The 26,994-nt window shown below is 59.5% G+C and overlaps 3 protein-coding genes across 4 annotated transcripts; 1 reads left to right on the top strand and 2 right to left on the bottom strand.

The window, feature by feature from the left end:
* The first annotated feature begins 325 nt into the window (after positions 1-325).
* Positions 326-8,021, top strand: Glt6d1 (glycosyltransferase 6 domain containing 1). The gene is made up of 6 exons (XM_048813421.1): positions 326-348; positions 2,154-2,260; positions 4,112-4,195; positions 6,209-6,286; positions 6,475-6,622; positions 7,026-8,021. The coding sequence occupies exons 1-6, from the start codon at positions 326-328 to the stop codon at positions 7,690-7,692; spliced, it is 1,107 nt and encodes a 368-aa protein (XP_048669378.1). The 3' UTR covers positions 7,693-8,021.
* Positions 8,022-9,305: 1,284 nt separating this feature from the next.
* On the bottom strand, positions 9,306-14,520 carry LOC125619723 (beta-lactoglobulin). Of its 2 annotated transcripts, XM_048813351.1 has the most exons (6): positions 13,744-14,520; positions 13,211-13,347; positions 12,108-12,181; positions 11,769-11,876; positions 11,281-11,376; positions 9,306-11,030 (listed from the first exon to the last, which is right to left on the bottom strand). In XM_048813351.1, exons 1-6 carry the CDS (start codon positions 13,900-13,902, stop codon positions 10,990-10,992), a joined length of 615 nt encoding a protein of 204 aa, XP_048669308.1. In that variant the 5' UTR covers positions 13,903-14,520; the 3' UTR covers positions 9,306-10,989. The 2 variants fall into 2 exon arrangements, with proteins under 2 accessions (XP_048669308.1, XP_048669309.1); XM_048813352.1 differs by lacking the exon at positions 11,769-11,876 and having other exon boundaries at positions 9,309-11,030; positions 13,744-14,519.
* A 1,092-nt stretch (positions 14,521-15,612) lies between these two features.
* On the bottom strand, positions 15,613-19,681 carry LOC125619738 (allergen Fel d 4-like). Its single transcript, XM_048813436.1, has 7 exons — positions 19,361-19,681; positions 18,500-18,636; positions 17,962-18,035; positions 17,126-17,233; positions 16,800-16,901; positions 16,594-16,619; positions 15,613-15,736 (listed from the first exon to the last, which is right to left on the bottom strand). Exons 1-6 carry the CDS (start codon positions 19,454-19,456, stop codon positions 16,594-16,596), a joined length of 543 nt encoding a protein of 180 aa, XP_048669393.1. The 5' UTR covers positions 19,457-19,681; the 3' UTR covers positions 15,613-15,736.
* Positions 19,682-26,994: the final 7,313 nt, after the last annotated feature.

Below are 26,994 nucleotides of genomic sequence, written 5' to 3' on the forward strand. Positions count from 1 at the left end.
ACCTGCAGCTGAGGAGGTCCCCGGCTCCATCCCCAGGGTCTGCATTCCTCACGGCAGCCAGGGGGACATCAGGAGCACCCGCTCCTGGAGATGGGCAGGCGCTGTCCGTAGAACTGGGGTGTCCCAGCTCCGGGCTCCCTCCCCGAGGCCGCACCCTCTGAAAGCGAGGCCCTAGGTGGTGTCCAGATGTCTGCCCGTTGACCTGTGGCTGGAGGTGACAGGGTGTGCTTCCTTGTGGGTTAAACCCTCCCTCCCTCCCTTTCCTTAGGAGGCAATGAATTCTAAGCGGAGAATGCTGTTTCTGATTTTGGTTCTTTTATCCCTGATGACGGCCAAGCACTACTTCAGGTAAAACCTGACGCCAAGTCTCCAAGAGCCCAGTGATGGGGGGGACTGCCCTGCCCTGTCAGAGGAGGTGGGCAGCACTGCTGCAGGCCCAGGAACATCAGGGGCCCATGGAGGGCAGGGTCCCTTAGGGTCAGGGATCAAAGCCTTGTGGGGTTGGTGGCAGCAGAAGGCCCAGAGTCCTCGAGGCCGTGGGCTCGTCTGACGCACCTGGAGGCGGAGGCTGGGAGTCAGCTCGGCTGAGACCACGTGGGCAGCAGAAGACCACAGAGCCACACGGCCCGAGACGAAGCCCCAAAGTCAGACGCACCGAGACAGGACCCTGGTCTGCCCTGTTCTGGGAGGATGCCAGGGCTTTCCCAGGTGACGAGGACCAGCTCCCGGGCAAGGGGCAAACGTGTGTGGGAGTCACTGAAGTGCCCCGTGACCGTCACCTTATGGCATAGCAAACCACACCCCGAGGCACAGACCTGAGTGGTGACGAGGCCTGTAGCACGTGAGAGGAGGCAGGTGCCACCAGAGCCCCCTCTGCATGCGAGGACCTCAGGACCCGGCCTGTCAGCCCCGGAGGTGCCGGAACAGAGGCACAACCCTGTTCCCTGTGAGCTGCGGACACCTAGGTCAGTGCTGACTCTCTCCTGGGGACGCAGAAGCCCCGACAAGGCCTGGCCTGGGTTTGAATTCTTCTTCCTCCTCCTGACTTCTTCTTTTTGGTGCTGGGGTTGAACCCAGAGGTGCTGCACCACTGAGCCACGCCCCAGCCTTTCTAGGTTTTGAGACAGGGTCTCCCTAAGTTGCTGAGGCTGACCTTGAACTCACCATCCTCCTTCTGAGTTGCTGGGATTGGAGGTGTGACCACTGTGCCCAGCTGGGCTGACACTCACCCAGAGCCATCTCCCCTGTGGTCCTGGCAGAAGCCCCCAGTAAAGAGCAGGTTCCCACTGCCCTGTGCCCTGCTGGCTCCTCGGCCACAGCGAGGAGGAGCCAGCGTTCGCTCCCTGTGGACGCTTGCGGCTGTTGATTGGGCGCCAGTTTACATGCCGGGCTCCAGCCCGGGAAGCGGGAAACCACAGTGTGTGCCCGCAGGGGTTTGCCAGACAGAGAAAAACAGACACGACGTGGGGCAGTGAGTTTATATGGCAGGACACCAGTGCAGCCAGCTGAGAGGCCAGGAGGGCTCTTCTAGGTGGGTCACAAACCATCTCCAAGTTCCGACCACGTGTCTGATGTAAACAGGACCTATGTGTCCCAGGGGCACCTCTGCCAGCTGCCCTCGCTCCCTCTTGGAAATCTGAACCCCAGTCACCCTGTGCCACTCCCCACGTCCTCCTTAGGAGCAACACGGTGTTTCTGAGCACCTGTGGAGAGGGGAGTGGGGGGGACACAGAGAGAGATAGGGACAGACATAGGGAGGGAGAGAGAAGAGAGAGGGAGAGAGAGAAGAGAGAGGGAGAGAGAGAGAGAGGAGAAAGAGACGGAAAGAGAGGGAGAGACAGAGGGACAGAGACAGAGAGGGAGGGGGAGAGAGAGACAGAGAGGGAGAAACAGAGATGGAGAGATGGAGAGGGAGAGAGACGGGCTGGGGCGGGGGGAGAAAGCCTTTGCCAACCCTGTGGAGGGCCTGCATCTGAGCTTGTAAAGGAGGGAGCCAGACATCTAAGAACGGGCATGAGAGCCATCCAGAGCTCACCCGACAGGACATGCAGACAGAACACGAGAGTACAAAGACGCACAGCGTTGTTTGTCATTGAAACCATGAGCTGCCACTGCACGCCAGGCTCATTTCTAAAACCCTGAGGTCTGCACAGGACGGAGGCCCGGAGGCTCATGGCAGCAGCTGTACAGGGGCTCACAGTGGAAGAGGGGGCCAGGGACTTGGCCATCCGCCCGGGAACTGGGCATCACGCCCGCATACGTGAGACGCTCAGGCATTAATCTGGTTAAGAAATGAATAAATACATGGAACTTCATTCTAGAAATTTAAAACTTCAAATTGCAAAAGGTCTTTGTTCAAATTCAAAGCTTGACTGTCTCCTGCCCCTGAAGAAGGAGACCCTGTGCTGGGTTGATGGATTTGGGAACTAGAAGACGAGGGTGTCCAGTGGGGCCGAGGGGCCGGACCCCGTTAACAGGGCACCCTCCCCCCACAAGCCCCTCCACACAGCAAGGTGACTCAGGACAGCAGCCATGACCTGCCGTGTTTGTTCAGCTGGAGGGAAAAGCTGCTGGTTCAGCTGACGTCTGTTAGGTCTGAGGACCTGGGGCTGGTCCCGGAGAGGACAGGGCGTGAGAGGGCAGCGTAGGGTAGGCTTGCACAGGACGGCCGAGGGCAGCCTCCCTGAGGGGACAGGCAAGGGGAGGGAGCTTGCCTGCCCAGGGAGTGGCCTTGTGGCATTGGGAGCCCGGGGCTAGAGAGCTCTGAAGGGCCGCAGTGGCTTGGGGTCTTTCAGGTCAGGGCCGTTGGGACAGTGCAGCAGCATGAGCAGGTGTGACTGGATGTGTAACTAGCTTGCTGCCACCCTGCTGTGAGCCTGGGCTGCAGGGCCACCTCCACCACCAGGGTGACATCCACACCATGGTGGCTCAGCACCTCCAGCTGTCCCAGCACCAGGGTGGCGCTCGCTGCTCTGACAGGGTCCCTGTGGGATGGTGACTTTCTTCAGGGTGGGGAGCGCTCCTCCACCAGCATGTCTCCTACCTGGGACTGGAAGTCAGTAAGACCAGCACTGTGAAGGAGGTGGCCTTCATCAAGTTCCCTCCTGATGACATCTGGCCTGGACAACTGGATTCTGAGAGTGTGTGCTGGGAGGTCCAGCGCTGAGGACACTCAGATAATGTCTGAGGGAATGCACTCTGAGGTCCAGAGCACTCTGGACAGTTGGTGCCGCTGCCCCTGACCTGCCCTGTTCTGCACCAGCTTTCTGCAAAACTGCACCCCTCGTGTCTGCCACTCAGCACGGCCTTCAGCAGTTCAATGAGGTGGCCAGTGCTGTCTCAAACAGGCTCTGCAGGAACGACTGTCCCCATAGGCTGTGAGGGTCTGAGTGCGGCCAGGCCTGGCTGGGCTGAGCGGACTCGCTGGGCCAGGGGCGTGAAACATGCTTCCAGCTTACGGTGCTTCAGCTAGCGGCATGCACCAGGGGACGGGACTGCCGTGAGTCCAGAGCATCTGTGTCTAAGAGAGTCCGAGATCAGGTCTGCACCTCCCGACACTCCTCACCAACACAGGGCGCAGCCATTGGTTCTCAGGAGGAAATCAGCCAACTCCATGCCGGTCTGGATGCCCACACTCTTACCTGGAATGTGATTCCAGAGTCCTCCAGACACAGGGCCTCCTGGCCACTCTGCCTCGGGTCACAGCCTCTTCTCCGGACACCACTTCCCTGGGCCAACTTGTTCCTCCAGACCCTGTGGAGACCTCTCTCCCACTGCCTCCGGACCCAGGTGTGGGTTGGTGCGCTGGGGAGGGGGGTCCCGGGGGCCAATCAGTGCTGAGGGTGTTCCCAAGGACAGGAGCCAGGGGCTGCAGATGTGGGTAGAGCTAGCTCCAAATAGCGCCTCCCCCGGGGGCTCAGCACATAGGTGTTCCCTGAGCAAACTGCTTCTGTGATGACCTGCTTTCCCCTTTGTCCCCAGGAACTACGGCGTAGAAGAACCTCAGCTGTCAACCTGGTTTAAACCCAAGTAAGAACAAACATGTCCCTTTATGAAAACAGCCTGTCTCACTTGAAGGGACGGGTTCCTTCCTCCAATCCCCATGTCGTAGCGCCCTGGGTCCAGAGTGGTGCGCTGCTGGTCTTTGAGGCTCTGGTGGGTGCCCAGGTTCTGCTCACCAAGCCCCAGCATCAAGGTGAGGAGAGAGTGGACGCACTCTGTCCACTGGGTTCCGAGGTCCTGGCTTATCCAGGGGTGGCCAAGCTATGTGCAGCCAACCCAGGTCCCTTCACTCACGGACACTAGCACTCAGAAGAGAAGAGGGGACTCCCAGGCAGCCATGTGTGCCCACGGGTGCACAGTTCAGACGGATGGCAGGGCCCAGCCCACTGTCCCAGCTCAGGATTTGCTCCTGGAGATCAGGAAGTAGTTGGCTTCAACAGTCTCCATCATGTCCCCGTGACAGAGGTGTGTCTGGTCCTTTAATATCAGTGACTTTTAGGTCAGAAGAGCGATAAGGGGGTGGGGGACAGGCTGAGTCTCGAGGGTCTGTTCAGGTTTCCCTGCTCACACCTGGAGGCACGATGCCAATGGTGGTGCTGCCCCGGGGGACCCCCTGGGGCCTCGTCCTGGTGGCTGCTGTGCCTCCTCTGGGGCTGGCCGAACGATTGAGCCGGACCCTGGGGCTCCGGGTAGCTCACAGGTGGGGGAGGTCCTCATAGTGGGTCAGTGGCTGACCGGTTCTTCCTTTTTGTTCACGATGATGTGTATTATTTGTGGGATAAATTTCTGAAATGGGGTTCTTAGATCAAAGGTCATAGACATCAGAACATTTGATGTAAAGGTAAAGTTGCTAGATGTCCCTTTAATAATCGTCCCCTTTCATCTTCTTATTTACAGTGGATAAACTCACGTCTCATCCACTCTTACAGGTGGCAGAACTGCTTATTGAGCCCCTCAACTCAGTCTGCACTCCCGGGACTGTTGCGGGGTTTGAGGGCCTCTTTGTGTTTGGCTGGTCTCTTGTGCGTCCCTCTCTCACCTGGGTCTTTTAGGGGACCCCGGGTGGACAGAGTGGGTTCAGGACAGCCTGCGCAGGTGTCTTGCACAGAGCCCACTCAGGCTGCCTGTCGGTCTCTGGCTCTTTGAGACAGGGCTGCAGCCTTTCACGCCCCTGGCTGGGCATCTGTCCTTCCCCACCCTGCCTGTCTGTCTGTGTCCACCTCTGCAACATTCACTGGCCCAACTCCCGTCGCTGACCGTGTGGTCCTGGTGGGTTGACCTCCACTCTCTTTTCCCTATCATTTTGTCTCACCTGTCTGTGTTCTGAAGCATCCACATTTGAATCTTGGTCATAGCTTTTCAAAGGGGACCATGCGTGTTGGTGGTCTTCTGGGTCTACCCCTTCCTTGGTGCCATGGGGCCAGGATTCACCCAAATTTTGCACATTGTTGCAGTTCTTTTTGACATCTGTGTAGTACTCTGGCGTGGAAATGCCCCAGCAGATCCACCCTCTGTCCTGCTCCTGGGGGCTCGAATTGCTTTGCTCTTGGGATCTGTGCTGCCGTGAGCGTTGGCGTGCAGTGCCTCCTGGTCGAGAGCCTGGTGCGTTGCAACACTGTGGTAACAGATGTGAATGTCCCACCTAGGGCGCAGGGCGTGGTACTTGTTGTACTCTGGCTGCTTTAACAGCGTACCATTGATAGGGTGGCTTTAACAATAGCAAGTTGTCACAGTTCTGCAGGCTGAGTCCTGGGGAGCAGCACGGTCAGGTTCTGGTGAGGCCCCCCCGAGCATGCCCAACCCAGAACTTTTCAAAACCCCTCTGAGAACTCTTCCCACAGCTTTTCCTCTTAAACTCTTTGCTTTGTCTGCGCCGATTGCTACGGGCACAGGGTTGGTCTTGGGCTTTTGATGTGGGGTTTACATTGATTTTCAAATTTTGAGCCAGCCTGGCTCATCTGAAATCCTGTTGTCATTTCTTCATTATGGAAATCTAACCCTCTCCCCCGTTTCTGACTTGTCTTCCGACCTCGCTGGCCCCTCGGCTGGCTTGGAGCAGGCATGAGGATGTCCATGGGCACGGGGGCGGGGCGGGGGCAGAGGCACGGTGCAGGAGGCCGTGGGCCCACTGTGAGCTGGCTTCGGTCTGTAATGGAGGGTTCTTGGTCTGGCTGCTTTTCCCCTCCAACTGCCCTTCTGCCACCAGAGCTGGAGGAAGTGGCCTCTGGACCTGGGAGGCAGGTGGGGGCTGAGGAGAGCTCGAGGCAGACACTGGCCCAGCAGTGTGAGCCTCGTGTTGACCGTCACCCTGGGGTGACGCACTTGACCTCTGTGGGCTCTGCACATGCTGGCAGGCAGGACACCCGTGCACGCCTCGGAGGGTCCTGCCAGGGCCAGACCCTGTCTAGTGCCTAGGAGGGGCTGCATCAGCGGCCACCAGCCAGCATGGTGGCCCTGCCTAATTGTTCTGTGTATTGCCCAGGAAACGCTCAGACGTCACCACCACCACCGACTGGCTGGCCCCCATCTTGTGGGAAGGCACGTTCAGCACACAGGCCCTGGAGAAGTTCTACAGGAAGCGGAACCTCACCGTGGGCCTGGCTGTCTTTGCTAGAGGCAGGTAGGTGCCACCAACATGTGCCCTTCTTGGGAAAAACTGAGGACACGCATCATGGACGTTCTGCCCCAGAGGGCAGCTTGTCCTTGCCATGCTGCTGCTTCCAGCCGACCTGTACAAGAACTTTGCTGTGGTCACTTTTCCACCTTGGCTGGGTCCGAGGGTCCACTTGGGAGGCCTTTGGCTAGCGTCCACTTAGCTCTGGCTCAGTGGTTCCAAAATTCCAAGGCACGTCAGCCCCGGGGCTCACTACTTCCTGGCCCTCTGACTGACCCAGTGGAGCTGCAGCCCCGCCTTCTCTCCCGGGGGATGTTGGGCTCTTTGGCATCAGGCGGCCTTTGGTGGCCTCTGTTCCCCAGAGAACACGTAGGGAAGGGACACAGGCTTCTTGCTCCGTGTGTCCCAGGTTTGCTGATGAGTACCTGGAGCTGTTCTTGCAGTCGGCCAACAAGTACTTCATGCCCGGCCACAGGGTGGTCTTCTACATCATGACCAACAACTATGTCAAGCGGCCCAGCATGGAGCTCCGTCCACTCTGCACCTTCCAGTTGCTTCTGATGGAGGAGGAGCAGTGGTGGTCAGACATCGACCTCATTCGCATGAAGGTCCTGGGGGAGCACATCGTGGCGCACATCCTGGAGGAGGCCGACTTCCTCTTCAGCATGACGGCTGACCTGATCTTCCAGGACGACTTTGGGGTGGAGACGCTGGGCACCTCCGTGGCGCAGCTCCATGCCTGGTGGTACTTCAGGAACACCCGGAATTACCCTTACGAGAGGCGGCCTCAGTCCTCGGCCTACATCCCTTTCGGACAGGGAGACTTCTTCTACAGCGGCTCCATCATTGGGGGCACACCCCAGAGAGTCCTGGACTTCATCAGGGACTACATGGAGGGCGTCATCCACGACCTGAAAATCGGGCTCAACAGCACCTTCGAAAGGCACCTCAACAAGTTCTTCTTCCTCCACAAGCCCACCAAGCTGCTGTCCCCCGAATACGGCTGGGACCCCACGTTCAACGCCCCGCCCCAGGTCCACTACGTCAAGGTGGCGCTGCACCCTGAGAGGAGCTGAGGGGGCTCCATGCCCTCAGGACAGGAGGGAGTCCCCGCGGTCACACTCGCAGGACGCCAAACCTCCCCATTTATAGATTCAAAACGTACCCCCCTCCAGAGGGCTCTTCCTCCTCACGATTGCGACTCCTCTGACTCGGTTGATCTGGGATGAAGAGTGAGGGTGTGCTGAGTGTTCGTTCACGGAGGCTGCCGTCTGGTGGTGTGGACAACGTGAACATGCTTTTGACACAGAACGATTTTATTTTCTTTTAATGAAGGAACCCTCCAGAAAAAGTCTGTTTGCAAATCAGAAAAGTGTTATTAAATAAACGTAAAAAAAAAACCTGTTTATTCTCCCAGCATGTGGCACGAGCTTGGTGTTGGATGCAGGAAGGTCGTGGCCAGTCTGTCCTGCAGGTGAAGGTCCTAGGTGGCTGGAGGCGGGCTCTCTGGCAACACAGAGAGGTGGTAAGCCGCGGGTTTAAAGCTGGCCCTTTTGCCTCTGTTCCTGAGGAGCTGTTTGCTGACTACCTGCTTAAGCCTCTCCGTCAGAGGTGGCCAGGATGGTAGTGTCCTCGGCAGCCCGGAGGGTTTTAAGGAGATGAGCCCTGCAGGCTCAGGGGGCCACTGCTCTCTGGCAGGCTTTGGGCCCCTACGCAGGGGTGCACCCTGAGTGCTACGGGCTGAGGAGTGGTCCCCCTGTCTCTCATTTTGGAAGCCTGAGCCCTGGTTTCTGAGAACATGACGGGGCATTTACAGAGGTCATTAGGTCAAGATGAAGCCCATAGGGTGGACCCGACTCCAGTGCAACAGGAGTGAGCTCATCAGAAGAGGAAATCAGGACTGGGACCCATGCAGACGGATGACCAGTGAGGCCCAGCCCAGGAGAGGCCTTGGAGGGGCAACCTGCGGCTCCAGGCCCTGGACTTGAGCCTCCAGTGCTGGGAGGGGGCCTCCCGCCCACCTTTGCCCAGGTGCCTGGCAGCCTAGTGAATGGGGGGGGGTGTTCTGGAGCTGGCGGTGACCCTGCTGCTGACACCGCAGGGCAGATGGGGGCCGAGCGCTGTGGCTGGAGGAGCTGCCGCCTTCAGGGTCAGACCCAGGGCTGTGACCGCAGTCACGCCTGTCGCCTCCCTGCCCGGCCCTCTGGCACTCCAGGACCAGGCTTGGCTCCGCTCAGCCGTCTGCTCTGAGTGATTTCCCCCTTGCATTCAGTGTCTCCACAGATGCCAGGAGTGAGGAGGGAGAAGGACCCTCGCCACAGCCCTGTCCAGGGCCGTCTGTCGCTGCCCTGGGTCTGACCTGGCAGGCAGGGGGACTGCCCTGAGCAGGGGCTCTGCCAAGGTGGTGTCGAGGCAGGGAGGGTTATGGAGAGGAGCTCAAAATGCCCACGTACAAGCAGCAGAGCCAGCACCAAGGCAGACCAAGCCCTTGGTTCACCTGGGGACAGAGGTCAGCTGGCCAGCGGGTGGGCTTCTGGGGCCACGCTCAGGTCTGCTGAGGAGTCCAGGGAGGCCTGCCAAGCCCTGTTCTTACTCGAGGGCTGCCCTTCCCGCACAGTGGGCATCACTGAATCTGTCTAGAAATGTCCCTGTCTTATTTGGTGGACAATGAGGGGTCTTCTGCTGGGTGACTCAGAGCCCGGCCCCTCTCTTCACATTGCACTCGGCAGCTCTGGGTTCCGCGAGTGTGCACATAGCCCCGTTTGGGGTCTTTTGCTCATTTTTCGAACTCCCATTTGAATCAGGGAGTAGCTTTGATATATATTTATCTGTGTGATGGGAATTCATTGTCAATTTTGTGGCAAATATTAGTAACACTTTTTTTGTATTTCAGTTCTGCAGGTGATAACTGATGTGCGGGGATCCAAAGGCTCCGTAGGTCCCTCTTTTCCCTTGGGGTTTCTTTCTGTCCTACCTGTTGGCACCTCGGTCCCCAAGTATAGGGAGGACAGAAATTTCTAGGTTTCTTCTTTTAAAGAATGGGTCAGGAGTTGAGTTAACCTCTGCCCTTCCTGTGCCCCCAGAGGTCTCTCTGCTGCCGTCAGCTCCTGTATTCAATGCAGGTGCCCACCTCCAGGGTGGGCCATTTTGTCACCCGTGCTGGAGGGACGTGTGTCTGTCTGCTGACCTTGGGCCTCGCTGTCTTTCTTCCTGCCCTGCGCTCCTGCCACGTGACTTCCCCCTGTGGTTACGTCCCAGAGGCAGACCATTTCGATGCTTTTCTTTTTAAACATTTCTAAACTTGTATTCTTTCATGTAAATTTTAGATCTGGGTTTTTTTTCCGGCAAACGTCCCCCTGGAGCGCGGCCTCGGTGGCTGGCATGTGGAGGCCAACTTGAGCTGGGGGACCTGTAGGACCCCGAGGAGCGCGGGCATTGATTCTGTTGACCCTGTTGGGCGGTGCGCCTGCTGAGTACGCCTCTGTCACCCAGCCGCACCCCAGCCCCGGGCGGCTCTCTGAGTCCAGAATAAGGATATCTTTATTTCCACAGAAAGTCTGCACCTTCTTGGGTTATCACATTTCCAGGGCTGCTGGTTATGGGGAAGCGGCTCTGTTCTGTCGGTCCATTTTGTCACCGTGTCACCAGCTTTTGAGTCACCCCTGGCAAAACCCTCCTCGTGGTGGTTCAGTGTTTTAGGTCATGCTTATTTCACTCTGGTGGAGCGTGGGGACAGCTGGCCAGGCGGGGCTCCTGGTAGGCTTTGCAGAGGTGTCTTCTGGGCTGGGCACCTGCCAGGCCTGTCTAGGTGGGTGTCAAGGACTCTGACCTGGTTTCCCCGGAGCCTGCCCAGCTGGAGCAGAGGTGGGCACACACTATAGGGCCCTTGGCTCTGAGCCGGGCGTCCACTGCCTGAGTGACCCATCCGCACATCCCCTGGCAGCCCCAGCTGGCTCCCAGGGGGGAGTGTGGTTAGAGTCGTGGTCACTCTCCAGAGTGGCCCAGGGTAGACCCAGGTGGGCCAGGTCAGGGGCAGGAGCGCCTGAGATGAACCTCCTGGGGTTGCCTTGTGACGCACACCACGGGGTGACACTGCCAGCCTGGGCAGGCGTGAGGACCTTGGCAATCTGCTCCTGCAGGTGTTTCTGTGGAGGTGGGGACGTGGGGCCACACGCCCCTCCCACTCTTTCAGGTGCAGGCCAGGCTGGGAGATGCTATGGGTCCCTATGTGGTCAGTTGGCAGGTGGCCCTGTGACCCACAGGGAGGGGGGAGAGGACAGACTGCAGGGGCTTCAGGCTCTTGGGCAAGTCCCTGGCCAGAAGACAGGGGAGCTGGGGTCAGTGCAGAGGGATGGAGGCCCAGGCAGGAAGGCTCAGGGAGTGGACTCCCCTGGGCCTGGGCTGGGGCACTGTCCTGTGGAGGGACAGAGAAAAAGGCCTTCATTTGGTCACTCTGAAATTGCTCAGGTAATGAACCAATCACAGGACCGACCTCTTGTCCCCCGCTCCCACCCCCACCGGCCGTGCCTCCCCTCCCGTGTGGCCCGTGGACTGAGTGAGACCCGACAGGTGAAGCACCTGCCCGCGTCAGCTGTGGTCTTCAGCTGTTGTGGTGAGGGGGGCTGCGGCCAGGCAGTGGCTGGGAGGAGCTGGATGCAGCTTACCGGCCACATTGAAGACCGGGGCGCTCTGCAGGCGGAATTTCTCCACGTACTCCCAGTACTTCCCCAGCCACGCGGGGTCCTCGAGCATTCTTCTCGCTGAAATCACAGGGCTGTGGTCAGGGCCAAGGCCCAGGGCCGCATCTTCTCCATGCCCTCCTCTGGGGTGAACAACAGGGAGGCTGAGCCTGGGCGGCGGGTGCAAGCCCTGGGCCTCAGCCCTCTGATGCTGCAGCTGAGATGCAGGGCACACACTGGGGCTGGTCCACTGTGGGGCCGCCTGCCCTGCTGCCACCAGGCCCGGCCTGTCCTCTTCCCTGGACTGTTGCAGTGGCCCCTGCCCTGAATCCCCTGAAAGCAGCCCAGGGCAGAGCCACCCAGGGCTCCTTGAAGGAGTGGGCCCGATGCAGACCCCAGAGGGCCTCCCGCTTCCCCCCCTCTGGTGATCTGGGCGACATGCTGGCCAGCATTGGAGAGAGCCGGCCACTTACCCAGCAGTGCCCATAGGCTGGTAACCTCGACGTCCTCAAAGCGTACGTAAAGAATGAGGTTGCTGTAGTCGGAGCTGACGAAGCAGACGTGCACGCTGCCCCCCGCGACTGGGGACCCCAGGCAGCTGAGGCACCACACCTCTCCTCCTCCCCGGCCCCCGGCCCCTCCCACGGGCAGCACAGAGCCGGCTACAGAGGACGCCCTGCTTCCTTTCAGCTCGCGCTCTTCCCCACCCCCCGAAGCCCACAGCCTCCTGGTGTCAGGGCAGAATGGAGCGTCTGGGGCCCTGCTCACCCCTCCCCACTCAGTGAGGGCCAGACCCCAGGCTGGGTACTCACAGGAGCCTTGGTACTGGCCTGGCAGCCCAGCTGGGTGGAGGGTGACGTTCATTCCTCTACACACCCCTTCTCCCCTGGGGAAAAAACGTCACCCTCTTATGGCTCCCAGTTACCTGTCTCAGGGGGACATTGGGGAGCCCTGTGCTGGGAGTGCTGGTGTCCCCATGCTCTTGGCCCCTTGGGCTTGGGGCAGTCTGGCACTGGTACCTGCATCAGGGTCAGGCATCTGGGGGAGGAGGATGGGGCCACGGTGCCCAGAGTGGAGCTGAGGGGCCCTGGGCAAGAGTGAGGGGGTGGGGTGGCCTGTTGCTGGGCGGACCCAAGCTTCCTGAAGGGGTTGGACTCATTAGCCCCAGGTTCTGAGCTCTGGGTCTTGGGCTCAGGGACCTGTCTGCGCTGTTCCTGTTTGTCCAGCTCCGTGTGTGGACAAGCCCCACCCCCTTGGCCCTTGCCCCAGGGGCTCCAGATCCGTGGGCAGGGTCAGGGCATGTGCTTATGGACCCGTGTCCCCGGGGCCACCGTGCGTCTGTGTCTAGAACAGGCCATCAGCTAGACAGTGGTCTTTTCTCCTAGGCTGGGTGCAGGCTGGCACAGTCCTCGTGGGGTTAGTGCTGAGCAGAAGTGGCCCTGGGCAGTGCTCCTCCGTGAGGCTTCTTGGGAATAATTAGCCACTTCACTTATTCATTGATAATTAATATTTGAGACAGTCTCAGCTGGTTCAGGCTGACCTTGAACTGCCAGCTCCTGCCTCAGCCTCTGCAGTGGCAGGGATTCCAGGCATGTGCCATGTGCCGGGCAAGTTGGCTGCTTCAGATGGCTGGAGACAGAGGTCTGCCCCCTGGGCTAGCGACGGTCTCCAGGCTGGAGCTGAACATCACAGCCGGCTATGCCCTGGGCCCAACTGCCGGGACTGGCCATGGCCTGGGCCTACGGGTTTAGGGGTCTGTCCCTCCTGCTGGCCCCTCTCTTGGAGTGTGAGGGCTTGCCCCTCTCAGGGAAGGGACCCCAGCCCAGCTCACTGTCATGTGTCTCCCTGGTTTGGGCCTCTGGTGCTGTCCTTGGGGGCCTGGGTCTGAGAAGGAAGATGTAGGGCCCACGCTTACATCCAGAACAGCACCAATGCCAGGTCCCCACCCTCTCTGGTCCAGATGGAGTGGAGAGCAAGCCTCAGCGGGTCAGTCGGCAAGACCAGGTCTGTGTGGCTGGTGGTCAGCTGCATGGTGAACCAGCGTCCCTCCATCTGTGGGAATGTGGGCACAGGGACAGGCAGGAGAAGGGTCTGTCCTGCAGCTGCTCTGACTGCCCCTCCTAGCCTGGATCCTGAGTTCCCACGCCTGACTGTGGGTGCTGAGACCCCAGAATGGGTGGGCAGGGACAGACAAGGACTCTCTCTGCTCCCTGGTGTCATCCAGTGGGGGACTCCTCAACCCAGCAGGCTGTGGGGACCTCTCTTGGCTTCTGTCTCTTGGGAGAAGACAGGAAGACCTTGAGGTTCATGCTCCTGGGTCCACCAGAGCTCCTGCAGCACAGGCTGGGCCGAACCCCAACCCCTGCCTCTGGCCTGAGCACCTCCTCGATGTGACGCTGTCCAGTCCCTGTCCTGGTACCGTCTGAGGGCTGGGCCCACGATACCTACCTTTTGTGCGTCAAAGCCGGGCTGCACTGGCACCTCTTCCAGAGTCCCCTGGGTGCTGGCCAGGCCCAGGCCGAGAGCCAGCAGCAGCAGCCCTCTCTCCAGCATCCTGGTGCCAGGTCCTGGGAGCCGCTCTGGCAAACTCCCCTGCTCTGCGAACATCCTCCAGCAGCCACTTGTCCCCAGCAGCTGCCTCACCAGCTCTGGGTCCTCCCAGCCCTGAGCATCCCAGTCCTCCCCCAGGACTGACGCAGCCTCCTAGCCCCCACCCGCCTGTGTCTGGGATGTGAGGATGTGGCCTGGTTGTCAGGCCAGCCTAGCCACCTGCGGGCCTGCCCTGGGAACCTGGGGGTGGGCCTCCTGCCCAGGGAGGCCGAGGAGGACACGGGAGGATAAGACGTGTCTGCCTCGCCCACAGGCCCAGCTCCTCCTCCCAGGCCTGTGAGCAGGCCTGCAAGGACCACTCGTGTCCCCGCTCACCTGCACCCACTTAGTTCCTGCCTGTGGGGGGATTGAAGGGGGTGGCACAGAAGGCCCTCAGATGGCACTGGGCCTGGGCACCAAGCCAGGGCTGGTGCTTATTTGTTCTGTTATGAACACTATGAATCAGCCGCCTCTCTCCACCCCAAGCCACCCCCCACCGTGTGTCCAGGATGGTGTGGGCTGCCCACTTTCGGGGGTCCACCTTTGCCTTAAGGATTCCGTGCCTACCCCCTGGCCCAGCCCTCCCCACCTTGTGCAACTGCAGAGATGCCAGCTGGTCTCCGAATGTGACGCCTGCCTCTGCACCCCACCTTCTGCCGGCCCTTCTCACCTCGTCTCCAAGCCCTGCCCTTCTGCGGGCCTGGCCTGGCCAGGAGCCGAGCTCAGAACTGACCCCACCCCCCGCACCCCAGCCTGGAGAGCTGCCCCAACAGGATCCAGTTCCACATTCTGGAATCTGGTGCAGAAGTGGCAGGTCCAGGGTCACCAGAGGCCCAGGCTCCCCTGCGGCAGAAAGTTGGCTCTGGGAGTGACCGACCCTGTGTGGGGCTCGAGGGTGGAGTTGGCTGACCTGTGCCAGGCACCTGCCCAGCACCTGTCCTGGGAGTTGGGGTAAAGTGAACTTCCCACCAGCTTTGGTGTGGCATGAAGCCGTCACCTGCTGGGGAGGGTCGGAAGCCCCAGCCAGAGCAGGCTGGTCTGACCAGCAGGGCCCTCCTGGGGCTTTCTGTGAGGCAGAAACTGGGCCCTCTGGGGCGGGAACAGCCCCCTGAGGTCGGCCTTGGCTTGGGGCTGGGCTGGCAGATGGGGTGGCCTCCCACTCCTGGCCACAGACACGTTTGGCTCAGGCCTTGGGAGCTGGACGAGGACCCGGCAGGGCCTGCCTCCCACAGCCGGAGACAGCGCCTGAGTGGCAGACCCCCACCTGCCCTGTGGGCTGAGCGGGCTGTGCTCGAGGGCCCCTGGTGAGTGGCCCGCAGCTCTCTGCATCCTGACCATGCTTCCCAGGCCCAGGGAGCGTCCCCCTGTACTGGCCACTCTGGGAGGCCCTGGAGGGACTTGGTGGGGTGGAGCAATCTGCCCCCTCCCTCGCTCCTCTGGCCAGTGACACGCAGCCTAAGTTATGCCGGCTCCGGCTCAGGAGGACAGATGCAGACGGGGGTGGGGGACTCCTTTGGGTCTGAATGGGATCACCAGGGCCTGGGGGGCCTGGCACACCCTGTGGCCCCTCCAAACCCAGCTGCTGCCCTTGGTGTGGGATTCTGCCTCTGGGAACCCTGCCTGTGCCCCAGGGGTTGTTTCCAGGGATGGAGAAGCTCTGCTCTCCACCACACCTCCCTCTGCCCAGGGAGGTCCCTCCTCTGAGCAGAAAAGAGCCCGGCTGGCCTCTGGGCACAAGAAGCCCCAGAGCAGATGCAGGACTGGTTTATTGTACGGGGGAAGGGCGCAGGTCAGGAGGCATCCAGATTCGGGGCCACAGGAAACGCTGGCTCTGGGCTGCACACAAGGGGCCCTGGAAAGCCAGAAGCTTTGCTGCTGATCTCCGGCCCAGCAGGTCACCCCCGCCCCGCCCACGTGCTAGGCCTCTGCATGGCCCTGCAGCCTCGTTTCCCAGGCCCTGCATACCCCGTGGCTGAAAAGAAGGCAAGCTCCTGCATCCCTGGAGCCTCAAGGGCCTCTGTCTCGAGCCCCCTACACTAGGCCAGGCCTCCAGGTCACAGGCGCTGAGCCTCCTGTCCCTGGTCTTGAGTGGTGATTCCTCGGTATCCCCCCAATCCTCGAGCCACTGAGACAGCCTCAACGTTGGCCTGGGAGCCTGCCTAACAAGCCAGAAGGCAGGGTGTGGGGAGGCATCCTGCCCTGGGTGCAGGGGAGGACCCAGGGGGGCCCTGGAGGGATGAGGGGCTGACTGTGCTCGGCAGAGCTCTAAGGGGCACCAGGATGCAGGGAGCACTGGGCCAAGCACAGGATGAGCCAGGGAGTGGCCAGGAGTGTGTGTGTGTGTGTGTGTGTGTGCACGCTCACTGTGGTGTGTGTGCACCATGGTGTGTGTGTACAGGGGTGGGCAGGAAGGGGGTGACTGCAGATGAGGAACAGGGAGGCTGAGGCCAGGGGCGAACCTCCCTTCTCCTGGGTGGCTGGAAGCTGTGGCCCATCCTGAGATCCCAAGCTGGGCTTCTGAAGAGGGGCCCAGCTCCTCTGGGCTGGCCTAGGTCTGATGTTCTGACTCAGTCTGGGTCCCAGAACACAGCCTCTTAGCAAGCATAGCCCAGTGGACTAGGGGCTGCACTGGGCAGGGTGGTCCCCAGAGAAAGCCACCTGCCAGAACTGGTGGCAGTAAAGACAGAGGACAGGCAGGTGTCTACTCACCTAGGACCCCAGGGAGGTGCATCTTGCTGCAGACCAAAGAGGGAACAGAGGTTACTGACCCCAGATGAGGCCACCCCAGCCCATGCGGACCCTCTCCTCCTGCCCACTGCCCTCTCTGGCCCCAGGGAGGACTTCCTACGGGGGGTTTTACCCTGGCCAGCGTGTTCCGGTCCCTGTGAGAAGTGGCACCTGCCGAGGTGGCTTACCGTGAGCAGACAGTTCCACAATGTTGTCTGGCTGGATACCTCTCCTGAGCGTGTGCTTCCTGTACGCCTCCTGCCCCACCTCGTTCACCAGGAAGGTCCTGCCTGCAGTCCCCGGAGTCAAACACCCAGTCACAGGGGACTGCAACCTCTTGGAACCCGCTGGAGGCCAGCAAGGAGGGCCCTGGGGCAGCCCCTGGGGAAGGCTCCAGCCCTGAGCCCTGCTGCCCACTGCGGCCTGCCGTCCAGCCAGGACCCCAGGTCTCCTCGCCTTGTCCTGAGACATGCGCTTCTTCCGCTGTCCCAGGTGGGATGGGGCTGGCACCTACCGTGGAGCTCCACCACGATCAGAGCACCCGCTTCACGGCGGTTCTCCAGGTCCATGATGAGGAAGCCATCGCCCACAGCCACGAAGGTGAGGAAGTTTTTACCTTCGTCTGCAACAGAAACCAGGATGGCGTAAGGCCTGCTGGGTCTAGGCACCCTGCCTGCCAGCACCCGCGCCTCCCCCAAGGGCTCAGCCTGCCCATCGCTCAGCATTGACTGGCTGGCCACAGCCTAGGACCCGGCCACCCAGACCACAGACTCCGTCAAGCTCTGTGTCTCTGTGTCTGTGTCATTGTCTCAGTCTCTCTCTGGGGCAGGAGGCAGGGAGGGCAGCGCAGGGGGAAGGGGGGCCAGGACTCCCCAGTCTTGACAGAGCTGTCTATGCCTCCTGCCAGGCTCCAGCTCGGCAGATGCTAGACGCAGCCTGTCCATCAGGCACCACTCAGCTCTGCGCCCTCCTCTCCAGGGGCGCAGGCTGGTACCCCGCCTCACCAACATTCCTTTGTGCTTTGGGACCTACGTTCACGGGGGAAATGTTAGCCGCACCCCAGGGCCTGGGCAAGGAAGCGCCAGAGCCGTTCTCTCCATCGTCCTCCCTCCAGCTGGAGCCTCGGGGAGCGCCCAGGAGAAGGGCCGCAGTCCATGAGGAACCGTGGCATTCCAGGGAAGAGTATGGGGCTGCCGCTCTGGGATTTTGAAACTCAGAGGGGTGGCTACCAGGCTGTGGGGGCACCTCCCCCTTCACCCACTCCCCACTTCTTCCAGAATATTCCTGGCCAGTTGCCTTTGTACCCGCTCATGGCCAACCCCTGCCCAGCCATGGGGCACTGTGACTCACACTCAAAAGTGTAGCGGCCGGGCGTGTTGGTCTTCTTCCCAATGTAGAATTCCTGCACGCACTTTCCATCTTTCCTAAAAGAAAGCAACGTCCTCCCTCCTTCCCCCTCTCTCCCTCTCTCCCCCTCTCTCTCTCCTTTCCTCCCTCCCTCCTGTGCGCGGGGGATGGAGCCCAGGGCCCCTGCACACTAGGCAAGCTCTACCGCTGAGCCACTCCCAGTCCTTACACAGCAGGTTTCCTGAGACCTGCCTGCTGGACCTGGGTCCCCCCAAGGGCACCTGGAGCAGGAGCCAGTTGCTGGCCTGGGTTTTCCCAGATAGAGCTATGGACACCATATCCCCTCCAGGAGAGTGGCCCAGAGGACCCAGCAGTGTTTGGGGGTCCTCCTGGGCGGGGTGTCGGGGGCGGGAGGTTGAGCTGTGAGCAGCTGGGAAGCCCTGGGGAGAGGGGTTGGGATGTGGCCGGGCGGAGCCAGGATGGGAGACGGGGTCATGCCAAGGACGCAGCCCCAGCCCCAGCCCCAGCCCCAGCCCCTCGCCTGTGGAAGTAGGTGATGTTCAGGTCTCCGTCCTCCAGGAGTTTGATGCCAGACATGGAACACAGGTAGGAGCCTCCTTCCTCAATAACAGACGGGTCGGTGGCGCCGAGCTTGACGGTGTGCCAGGGCCCCTCCACCTGCAGGCAGCAAGGCCCTGTCCTCACCCTGGTGGTCCTGGGGAGCCTTCTTCCCGGGTGCCTGGTTGCAGCAGTGGGCAGGGGCAGGGTTGCCCCGGAGGGGTGCAGGGTGCAGACCCACCTTATCTCAGACCTCATGCTGATAGGGCTTGAGGGCTGCGACTCTGCCCCCAACCCAGCCAGGCTGGCCAGTGTAGTGTTGGCCATGGCGATGCTGACGGGTAGGCCTGGTGCCTGCACCCCAGCCCCTGGCAGAGTGGGGAGTCCTCTCACACAGAGGCCGTGGGGCCGTGCAATGGGACCCAAGGGGGGAGCTCTGGCCTAAGGGTCCCGTCCCTCTTGTTCAGGCCCCAGGCTTGCAGCCCTCCTGGGGGCTGGACCTGTGATGGGCTCCCAGGTGGCCACACATCCTGACGGAACCCAGAAGAGTGAGGGGTCACTGTTCCAGAGCTCCTGGCCTCTGGAAGGACACTACTGTCCCTATGGGTTCTCAATGCTGAGGCTGGCTCAGACCCACTGGTCTGCTGCCTCCCAGCTGTGGGGGAATGGAGCTTGGTGTCTTCCTGTGACACGGGCTGATCACTGGCTGTGCTGAGGAGTGTCAGGGTGTGCAAGGGGCTGTGGTCATTGGGGTGCACACTGGGGGTATTGGGGTACAAGGGGTCCAGGAGCAGCCTCAGGGATGGGGGTGCCCTCCACCCCTCCCTCCGGCCCCCAAGAGCACCTGTTCAGGGTGGAAGCCGGGTTGCACAGGCACCAGGCTTTGGTCCTGCTGGGCCCAGGCCAGGCCCAGCCAGAAGCTGAGCAGCAGCAGCGTCATGGCCCTGTGTGGCTGTTCGGTTCGGGATGCAGCTTGCTGGATGCGGTGTGGACAGCCCTGCTCTGTTGCATATATACTGCTCCAGAGCCAGGGCCAGGGCCAGGGCCAGGGCCAGGGCCAGAGGGAACAGCCCTCCTGCTGCCTCGCCCCGTCTCCGTCCTTGCACCATCCACCGGAACCAGCGTGTTTGCACAACAGGGAGTTTGGAGAGGGTCGCTGCCAGCCCTGGGGCCATGAGCTGCTTCCTCTGAAAAGGTCTTGACAGGGGCTCTGGGCCAGGCCTCCAGTGCCACTTGGCTCCTGGACCGAGAGGCCTTTGTGGTGGCCTGGGCACATCCGGGGCTCCAGTGGCTCACAGGGCTGAGGGCCCTGCAGCCTCAGCACCACAGGCCGTTGGTAGGAGTGGGGGTTGCACCCCTCTTCTGGAGAGGCCCCGCTTCCCCTGGGGGCTGGGACCCACTAGTTGAGGACTGTAGAGCTTCCCGGGGGGCCTCGGGCCCTCAGTCCCAACCCCCACCCCGAGTGACTGCATTGCTTTATGGGTCTCTGTGTGGAGGTGGGCTCCGGGGCAACCTGGGCCTCTGGGGCACTCTGGGGCACAGCAGCTGGACATGGGACAGCTGAGGCTGGCCTTGCCCTGCTTTGGGCTGGCTAGTCTATGTGGCTGGCCCTGGTACTGGCCTCATGCTGGTGCCCACTCCCAATGCCAGGACTCCAGGCTCCATGAGACCTGCGAGGGGCTGGGAGAGGCCAGGAGCTGACCCAGGTTGTGCTGAGCCAGGGAGAGGACACGCTTCAAGGGTAGGTCCTCTGAGCCCTGCCCTCTGTGGTCACGGGAGCCCATGAAAGCCCTGCGCAGCAGAGGCCACGTATCCGGCTTGGCCCAGCTCCTTACCAACGTAAGGAGGCCAAGCTGCTCAGCTGGCGAGACTAAAAGGATTACGCTGGCCGAGAACTTGGAGTCATCAAAGGTGCAGACCGCCGGCGGGAGAAGCACGTGACTGCTCAGGGGCCAGCTGGAGGATGGTCTGCTGGTCATGGGATCATACTCCCAGATGATGGACAGGCCAGGGGAGGCTGGGGGCAGCGGGGACCGGGTGCAATGGCTTGCTGTGCCATGAGCCCCCTGGGGACTCCTTCTGGCTCTCGCTGCTGGCCCTTGGGCTTCCTGTCCCTGTGGGGTGGGGAGGCCAGCTGCAGCCGCTGCTGGATCTCGCCATGAGTGTGCACACGTGTGAGAGTGAGCGTGAGTGTGCCCGAGCGTGCACATAGTTCCGTTTGTGTGAGTGTGTACTGTCACGTCTGCAGCCAGGTTGTGCCGGGGCAGAGGGTAGGTTGCCAGGAGAGGAACAGGATGTGGGGCCCCAACACAGGGCCTAGGGTTGCCGTGGCGTGCTTCCGGGAACAGTCCAGGGCCACAGGCCGACAGCCCCTCTGTCCCTCTGTGCTTGCCAAGCAGCAGCTCCTCTCCTTCCCGGTGTTCTGCCCAGTGGCGGCCAGCTGGACAAGTGACACGTGTCCTCTCCACGGTGCCTTCAGTCCCGCCCCAGCGCCGCTGAGAGGCGTTCTGTGTGTCAGGCTGCCTACGCAGCTCACGGTGTGACCAGCACCCCGAGGAGCAGGGTCCTGGCTAGGTGGAGGAAGCCTGGGTCGGCCCAGATCAGAAGGACCTGGGCTTTCTGGCCCGGCTCTGCTCCCATGGGTCTTCAGCTTGGCAAGGGTTTGAGAATACAAAGGGGCCCTCAGGGACACCGTCTTCACCGTCCCCTGTCAAGGACTTATATCCCGCGTGCACTCATCCGCCTCTGCACAGGAGGGAGCTAAAGATGCTTGGAAGGCTGTGGAAATGGCCACAGGCACCTGGAAGTCCAGGGATGTCCTCAACAGCATCCCCCAAGGTGTGAGCAAGGCTGGCAGAGCTGCCCCTGGACACCCGGGGACAGCATCAGCCTGAGGCCAGCAGAGGAAGCATGAGCTGGTAGAGTCCCCACTGTTGTACATCTGGTTTTAGTTGCTAGCTCTCTGCGGAGGAGAGCAGGTGGCCACATGTGCTGCAGGTGGGCTGTGAAAGTGCCCGTGGTCCTGCAGGTGGACTCGGGCCCCCCGCCAGCCACAGCTCTCCTGGCCACCACGACAGATGACAGCAGCCGATGAAACGCCCACCAGTATTTCTGTAAAATTCCGACCAAATTTTCCCAATGCACTTTGATGTAATAAGAGGCCTTGGGCTCCACCAAGTGGCCATCCTGGGGCATGGGTGCTGTGTCCATCCTCCCGAGCGCCAGCACAGACCTGCTAGGAGTGGGCTTCTGCATTGGGTTCAGTCCTCTGGATCCAGAGCACTGAGGCCCACGAAAGGTGCCGGCTGGCCTTCTCCTTGCGGGGCTGTGAGCGTCGGGGGCCCCTCTCCCCTGAGGTGCGGGGTGGCTTTTCAGAATCCACACTGGTCCCTCTGAGGAGCACCATCAAGAGAGCTAGAAAAACCCGTCTCCTTACACAGGGTGATGACACTGTGAACTTCCAGCTATTCCAATAGCTTCTGGTGGCCCCTCGGTGGTTTTGATGTGCATTCCTCAGGGTTCTGAGCTTCCTTCAACTGCTTGTCATTTGCACCTCACCTGGTGAAGTTCCTGTTCAAATATCTTGCCCATGTGAGAAACAAAAGAAAAGACTTTATTTTGAGATGATTTAAAGACTCAGAGAAGAACTGCAAACACAGAACAAAACTCCGTACCCTTTATCCTACTGGCCCCAGGATTAACATCCCACCCCAGGGGAGGACCGCAGAAGCCACATTAACGAAGTTACACAGGATTCTCTGCGAACAGGCGCTGTCTGCCCTGCACAGCTTGATACAGAGTCTCCGTCGCATTCAGTTGTGTCCTCCAGTCTGTGACAGGGTGGATCTGCGTCTTTTAGGATCCTTCCACTGTTTGAAAAATCCAAGTTTTGTCTTAAAGAAGTCGTCGACTCGCATGCACTTGTAAGAAGTGGTACAGAGGCATCCTGCCGACCTCCCCAGCTCGCCTGCGGTGACCTCCCCCACACACTGTGCAGCTTCAGCACCGAGTTAGGGTTACGGATGGACACTGGGGATGGACGCTGGAAGAACACGTCTACTCAAGCGCCCCCTGCTGCCCCCCAGCGGCCACGCCGCTCCCTCCTGGCTCTGTTCCTGTCTGTACTGTGTCACTCAACAATGTTCTGTAGATGGAATCACACAGTGCAGAACCTTTGGGAAGGGTCCCGCGCCCACTGCTCTTCCCTAGAGAGCCAGTGGATTTGTGCCCGTAGGAAGTGTCTTCTCCTCATTGCTGAGTAGCCCCCCATGGTGTGCATGCATCAGCTCCAGGAACAGAGCTGCTGTCCACGGGATGTCCACCAAGTGCACGGTGTTCTGCTGAACACAGATTCTGCTGGGGGCGTGGCCGAGCATGCTGCGCTTCCCCAGTGGCTGTGCTGCCTCCCACCGGCCCCGCCCGGCGTGAATGACGGCGTCTCCAGCACCAGGCGAGCCACTCTTCCTGGCCCTTGTCCTGACGGATGTCCATGACATTTAATTTCCCTAATGGCTGATAATGCTGAGCACTTTTTCCTGTGCTAATCTGCTGTCTGAATAGTCTTTGGGGAAATGTCTCTTCAAATCTGTTGTCCATTTCCTAACTGGCTCTTCATTTTTTCTATTGTTGAATTCAAGTACTTTATATATCCTAGACACGCCCTTGGCCAGGTGTGTCACCTGCAAGTACCTCACCTCTGTCTGATCCCCGCCCTTGGCCAGGTGGTCACCTGCAAGCATCTCACCCCCATCTGTGTCTTTTCGTCCTCTTCACAGAGTCTTTTGCTGAGCAATTTTAAAAAATTTTGTTCAAATCTGATTTTTCAACTTTTTAACTTTGTGAATTGTGTGTTTGGTGCCAAATAAAAGCTCTTTACCAACTGTAGATTCTGGTGGTGTTTTCCTGTCTTCTTATTAAAATCATAAGCCTCATGTTGTGCATGAGGCCCAGTCTTCACAAGACCTTTACAAGGTGGGAGACTTAGATTCAAGTCCTTTTCTTTCCTTTCCTCCCCTCTCCGCTCCCTCCTGGCTCTGTTCCTTCTTTTGCCTGGGGTTGTGAAATCACACAATTTCTTGAGAAGGCCATCTGTCCTGAATTGAATTGCTTTTGTGCCTTTGTCAAAAATTGGCTGGCAGATTTGTGTGGACTTGGTTCTGGGCTCTCTAAGCCACTCCCTGGATCTGTGTGCCCATGTCTCTGCTAATATCACCCAATCTGGATAACCAGATTAATAACTCTTCAAATTTGATAAGTTGACTCCTCCCATTTTGTTCTTTTTCAAATTATTTTAGTAAATAATTTTTTGCTTTTCCACATGAATCTTAGAATAATTTTATCGATGTCTCCGAAAATCTTGCTAGGAATTTGACAATGATTTCATTGAACCTGTATGTCAATTTTGGGAGAATGGGCATCTTTACTAGATCTTTCTTTATTGTGTCAGGATTGTGTACCCTTCAGCAGATAAAGCCCATGCAATCTAATTTACATTTAATTTACACTCATTTTTTTCTGAGTGTAAGTGGTATTGTGTTTTAGATTTCAGTGTCCACATGCCCATTGCTAGTGGTAGAAAAGCAATTGAGTTTTGTATCTTTGTCTTATATCCTGCCAACTTGGTGCATTCATTTATTAGTTCTGGTAGTTTAAAAAAAAGTCTTCTTTTTCTGCACATTCAATCATCTCATCTGCAAATAGACATAGTTTTATTCTTCCTTTCAGACCCACAGGCTTTTTATTTTATTTTCTTGTTATTGCCCTGGCAGGAACTTTCTGCCCTATGATGAATGAAAGGATGTCCTTGAGGTCCCTGCCCTTAGCAGCAGCTGTGGACCGACTGTCTGTGTCTCCCTAAAATTAACATGTTGAAGTCGTAATGTGATGTGGAGCATTTGGAGGTGGGCCTCTGGGAGACATTAGGGTTTAGATCCTGCATGGGGGGACTTCATAATGGGACTAATACCCTTAAAAGAAGAGGAAATGATAAGAGATCTCCCCACCATGAGGAATACAACAAAAGGAAGACATCTCAAGCCAGGGAGCAGGTCCCTGCCTTCCAGGCTTTGAAACTTTGAGAAATAAATGTCAAGACACCCAGTCTACGGCATTTGTTAGAGCAGGTTGAGCTAAGGCAGGAAAGATATTCCGTTGTTCACCCTGAAGTATGAAGTTTTTGTAGCTGTGCCATATTAACTCGAAGAAGCTCCTGTCTATTTCTATTTTTCTGGATATTTTTTAAGGGATGGGTCCTGACTTTCGTGAAATGCTTTCATGGACTCATAGGACTCTCCTTTGTGGTTTGATGACATGATGAATCACTGGCTGACTGGTTCACATCTTGAACCTGCTGCCTCAGAAGGTGACGTGAGCGCCCGTCAGGCAGGGACGTCCAGAGAACAGCTTGAGGCCCCCCAGGTGCTATGTCCTCCTTCTGGCCTGGTGGCCAGCAGCCCTGTGGATAGCGTCTGACCACCCAGACCCCTGACACACAAGGAACAGTGTCCCTGCCAACCCACAAAGGACATTTTGCATCAACAAGAAGTGGACATTTGATGTTTTAAGTTGGAGACTTTAGGCACTTCATGAACACGGCATAATCCATCTTTGGTTGAATGACACTCTTGATGTGCATGTTTGTCTCGGGAATGAGGAAAATATTTAACTATATATTTTCAACACCCTTGGTCTCCTGGGCTAGATCTTGATGTCATTGGATTCAATCTGAGGACGAGTTCCACTTTTGTGTCTCTGCTCCAGATGGGATGGGCCTCCCCATGATCTCCTGGCACCGTCCTCATCCCCAGGCCATCAGGGCAAGCGGGTGTGTCCGCCCAGGGACTACCTGGTGGGGGCCGCCCATTCTCACCCAGGGGCCTCAGCCATGTGCAGCGGCTTGCTTTCTTCTGAGACCATCGTCCTTTTTTTCTTGTGCTTTCCCAGCCCTTCAGAGTGATCAAGACCAGCGGACGGGCTTCAGGCTGCCCTGCACGTCCTTTCCCATACCTGACGGCCAAAACTAAAACTTAAAGACTAGTTTCTCCACAATGTCTGCCTCCACGAAAGCCACCCAACGAGTGTCCTGTCCCCAAATATGTGAGGCCTAATACACAGAAGCCATGACCCGCAGCCCCGGCTCTGCCCACGTGCATCGGCAGGAAAGGCAAAGGCAAGTCTCACTGCTTTACTGATTGGCTCAGAGGAGGGGCCCCAGGGTGACTCTGAAAGGGCCGGGGCCCAGGAAGAGGGGCTCGGCCAGCCACGGCCTGGGACATCAGGCCTCCTACTCTCTGACAGGGGTGATGCTGTCTCTCCACACGGAGGCCAAGATCCTGGGCTTGAGGTGATGATGGGGTCCCCATGATGCTGAGAACCTGCAGACTCTGGCCAGCGCCTCCTGGCCAGGGCGAGGGGCCCTCCCAGTGCCAGAGGGCCTCCCAGCCCCAGGTTTGAGGTCTGTCCCTCCCAGGCCAGCCCTGCCCAGCCCTCCACCCTCACCCAGGTCCATGCCCAGAGGAACGGCCTGATTCAGCAAGAGCCCGGGACCATGAGGTGAGGTCTTGGAAAAGGGCAGTACAGAGGACAGTGGCGCTTCACCAGGACCCAGGATCCTGCCCATCTTGCAGGGCCACCTGCCTGAGGACAGAGGGGCTCTGGGGACCCAGGTGGGCGTGCCAGGNCCTGGTCTCCTGGGGAAGGGACTCCTGGGCCCAGGACAGAGTGGGCATGGACCCCCACACCCACCCACCCACAGTGGGGAGGACCCCCAGCCATGACCCCTTGGGTGCCATTTCCCGTAGGGACCAGGGACTTGGGACACACCCAGGTACTGGCAGGTCAGGCTCTGCTTGGGGCGATGGTGTTTTCTAGGCAGAGGGATAGGGAGCTTCCGGTCAGTGTACAGCAGGAAGGCCTTGTCCTGTCCATATCTAGAGAGGAAGATAGGGCCCAGGGATCCCAGATCCCTCCCTCCTGCAGGAGGCTGGGTGCTGGCCGGACCTCACAGAGCAGTGGGACTCCCCCCATGGCCAGCGACCGCCCGGGTCTGAGGGCTCCTGGCCCCGGTTCCTCGCCTGGCCGTGCGTTTCCGCCCCTCATATTCTGGGCTGTGCGGCAGTCACGCCCGCCCAGCACCCTCGTGGGGGGCACAGTGGAACTAGGCTCTAGGGGTGGAGAGACCAGCTGCGGGAGGCTGAGCCACACCCTCCATGGAAGGTGACGCTGGGGCCCTACGTGGTGCAACCATGTCTCCAGGTGTCTCCGAGGTGGCAGTGTGTGCCAGGAGGGGTTGCATGAGGTGGGCTGGGGCAGGGCAGGCACAGAAAGTCCCTGGGTGGGGAGGAAAGGACCTGATAGAGGGGAAGCACCCCCCTCCCAGCTGGAGGGAGGGAGGGACCGGAGAAGGAGGCCCAGGGCTCCTGGATGGGCTGGTGAGTCCCCGAGTCACAAAGAGATCTGGTGGGTTAGGGGAGCCCGGCT

The sequence above is a fragment of the Marmota marmota genome, unplaced genomic scaffold (genome assembly GCF_001458135.2).
Source record: "Marmota marmota marmota unplaced genomic scaffold, marMar, whole genome shotgun sequence".
Lineage (NCBI taxonomy): Eukaryota > Metazoa > Chordata > Mammalia > Rodentia > Sciuridae > Marmota > Marmota marmota.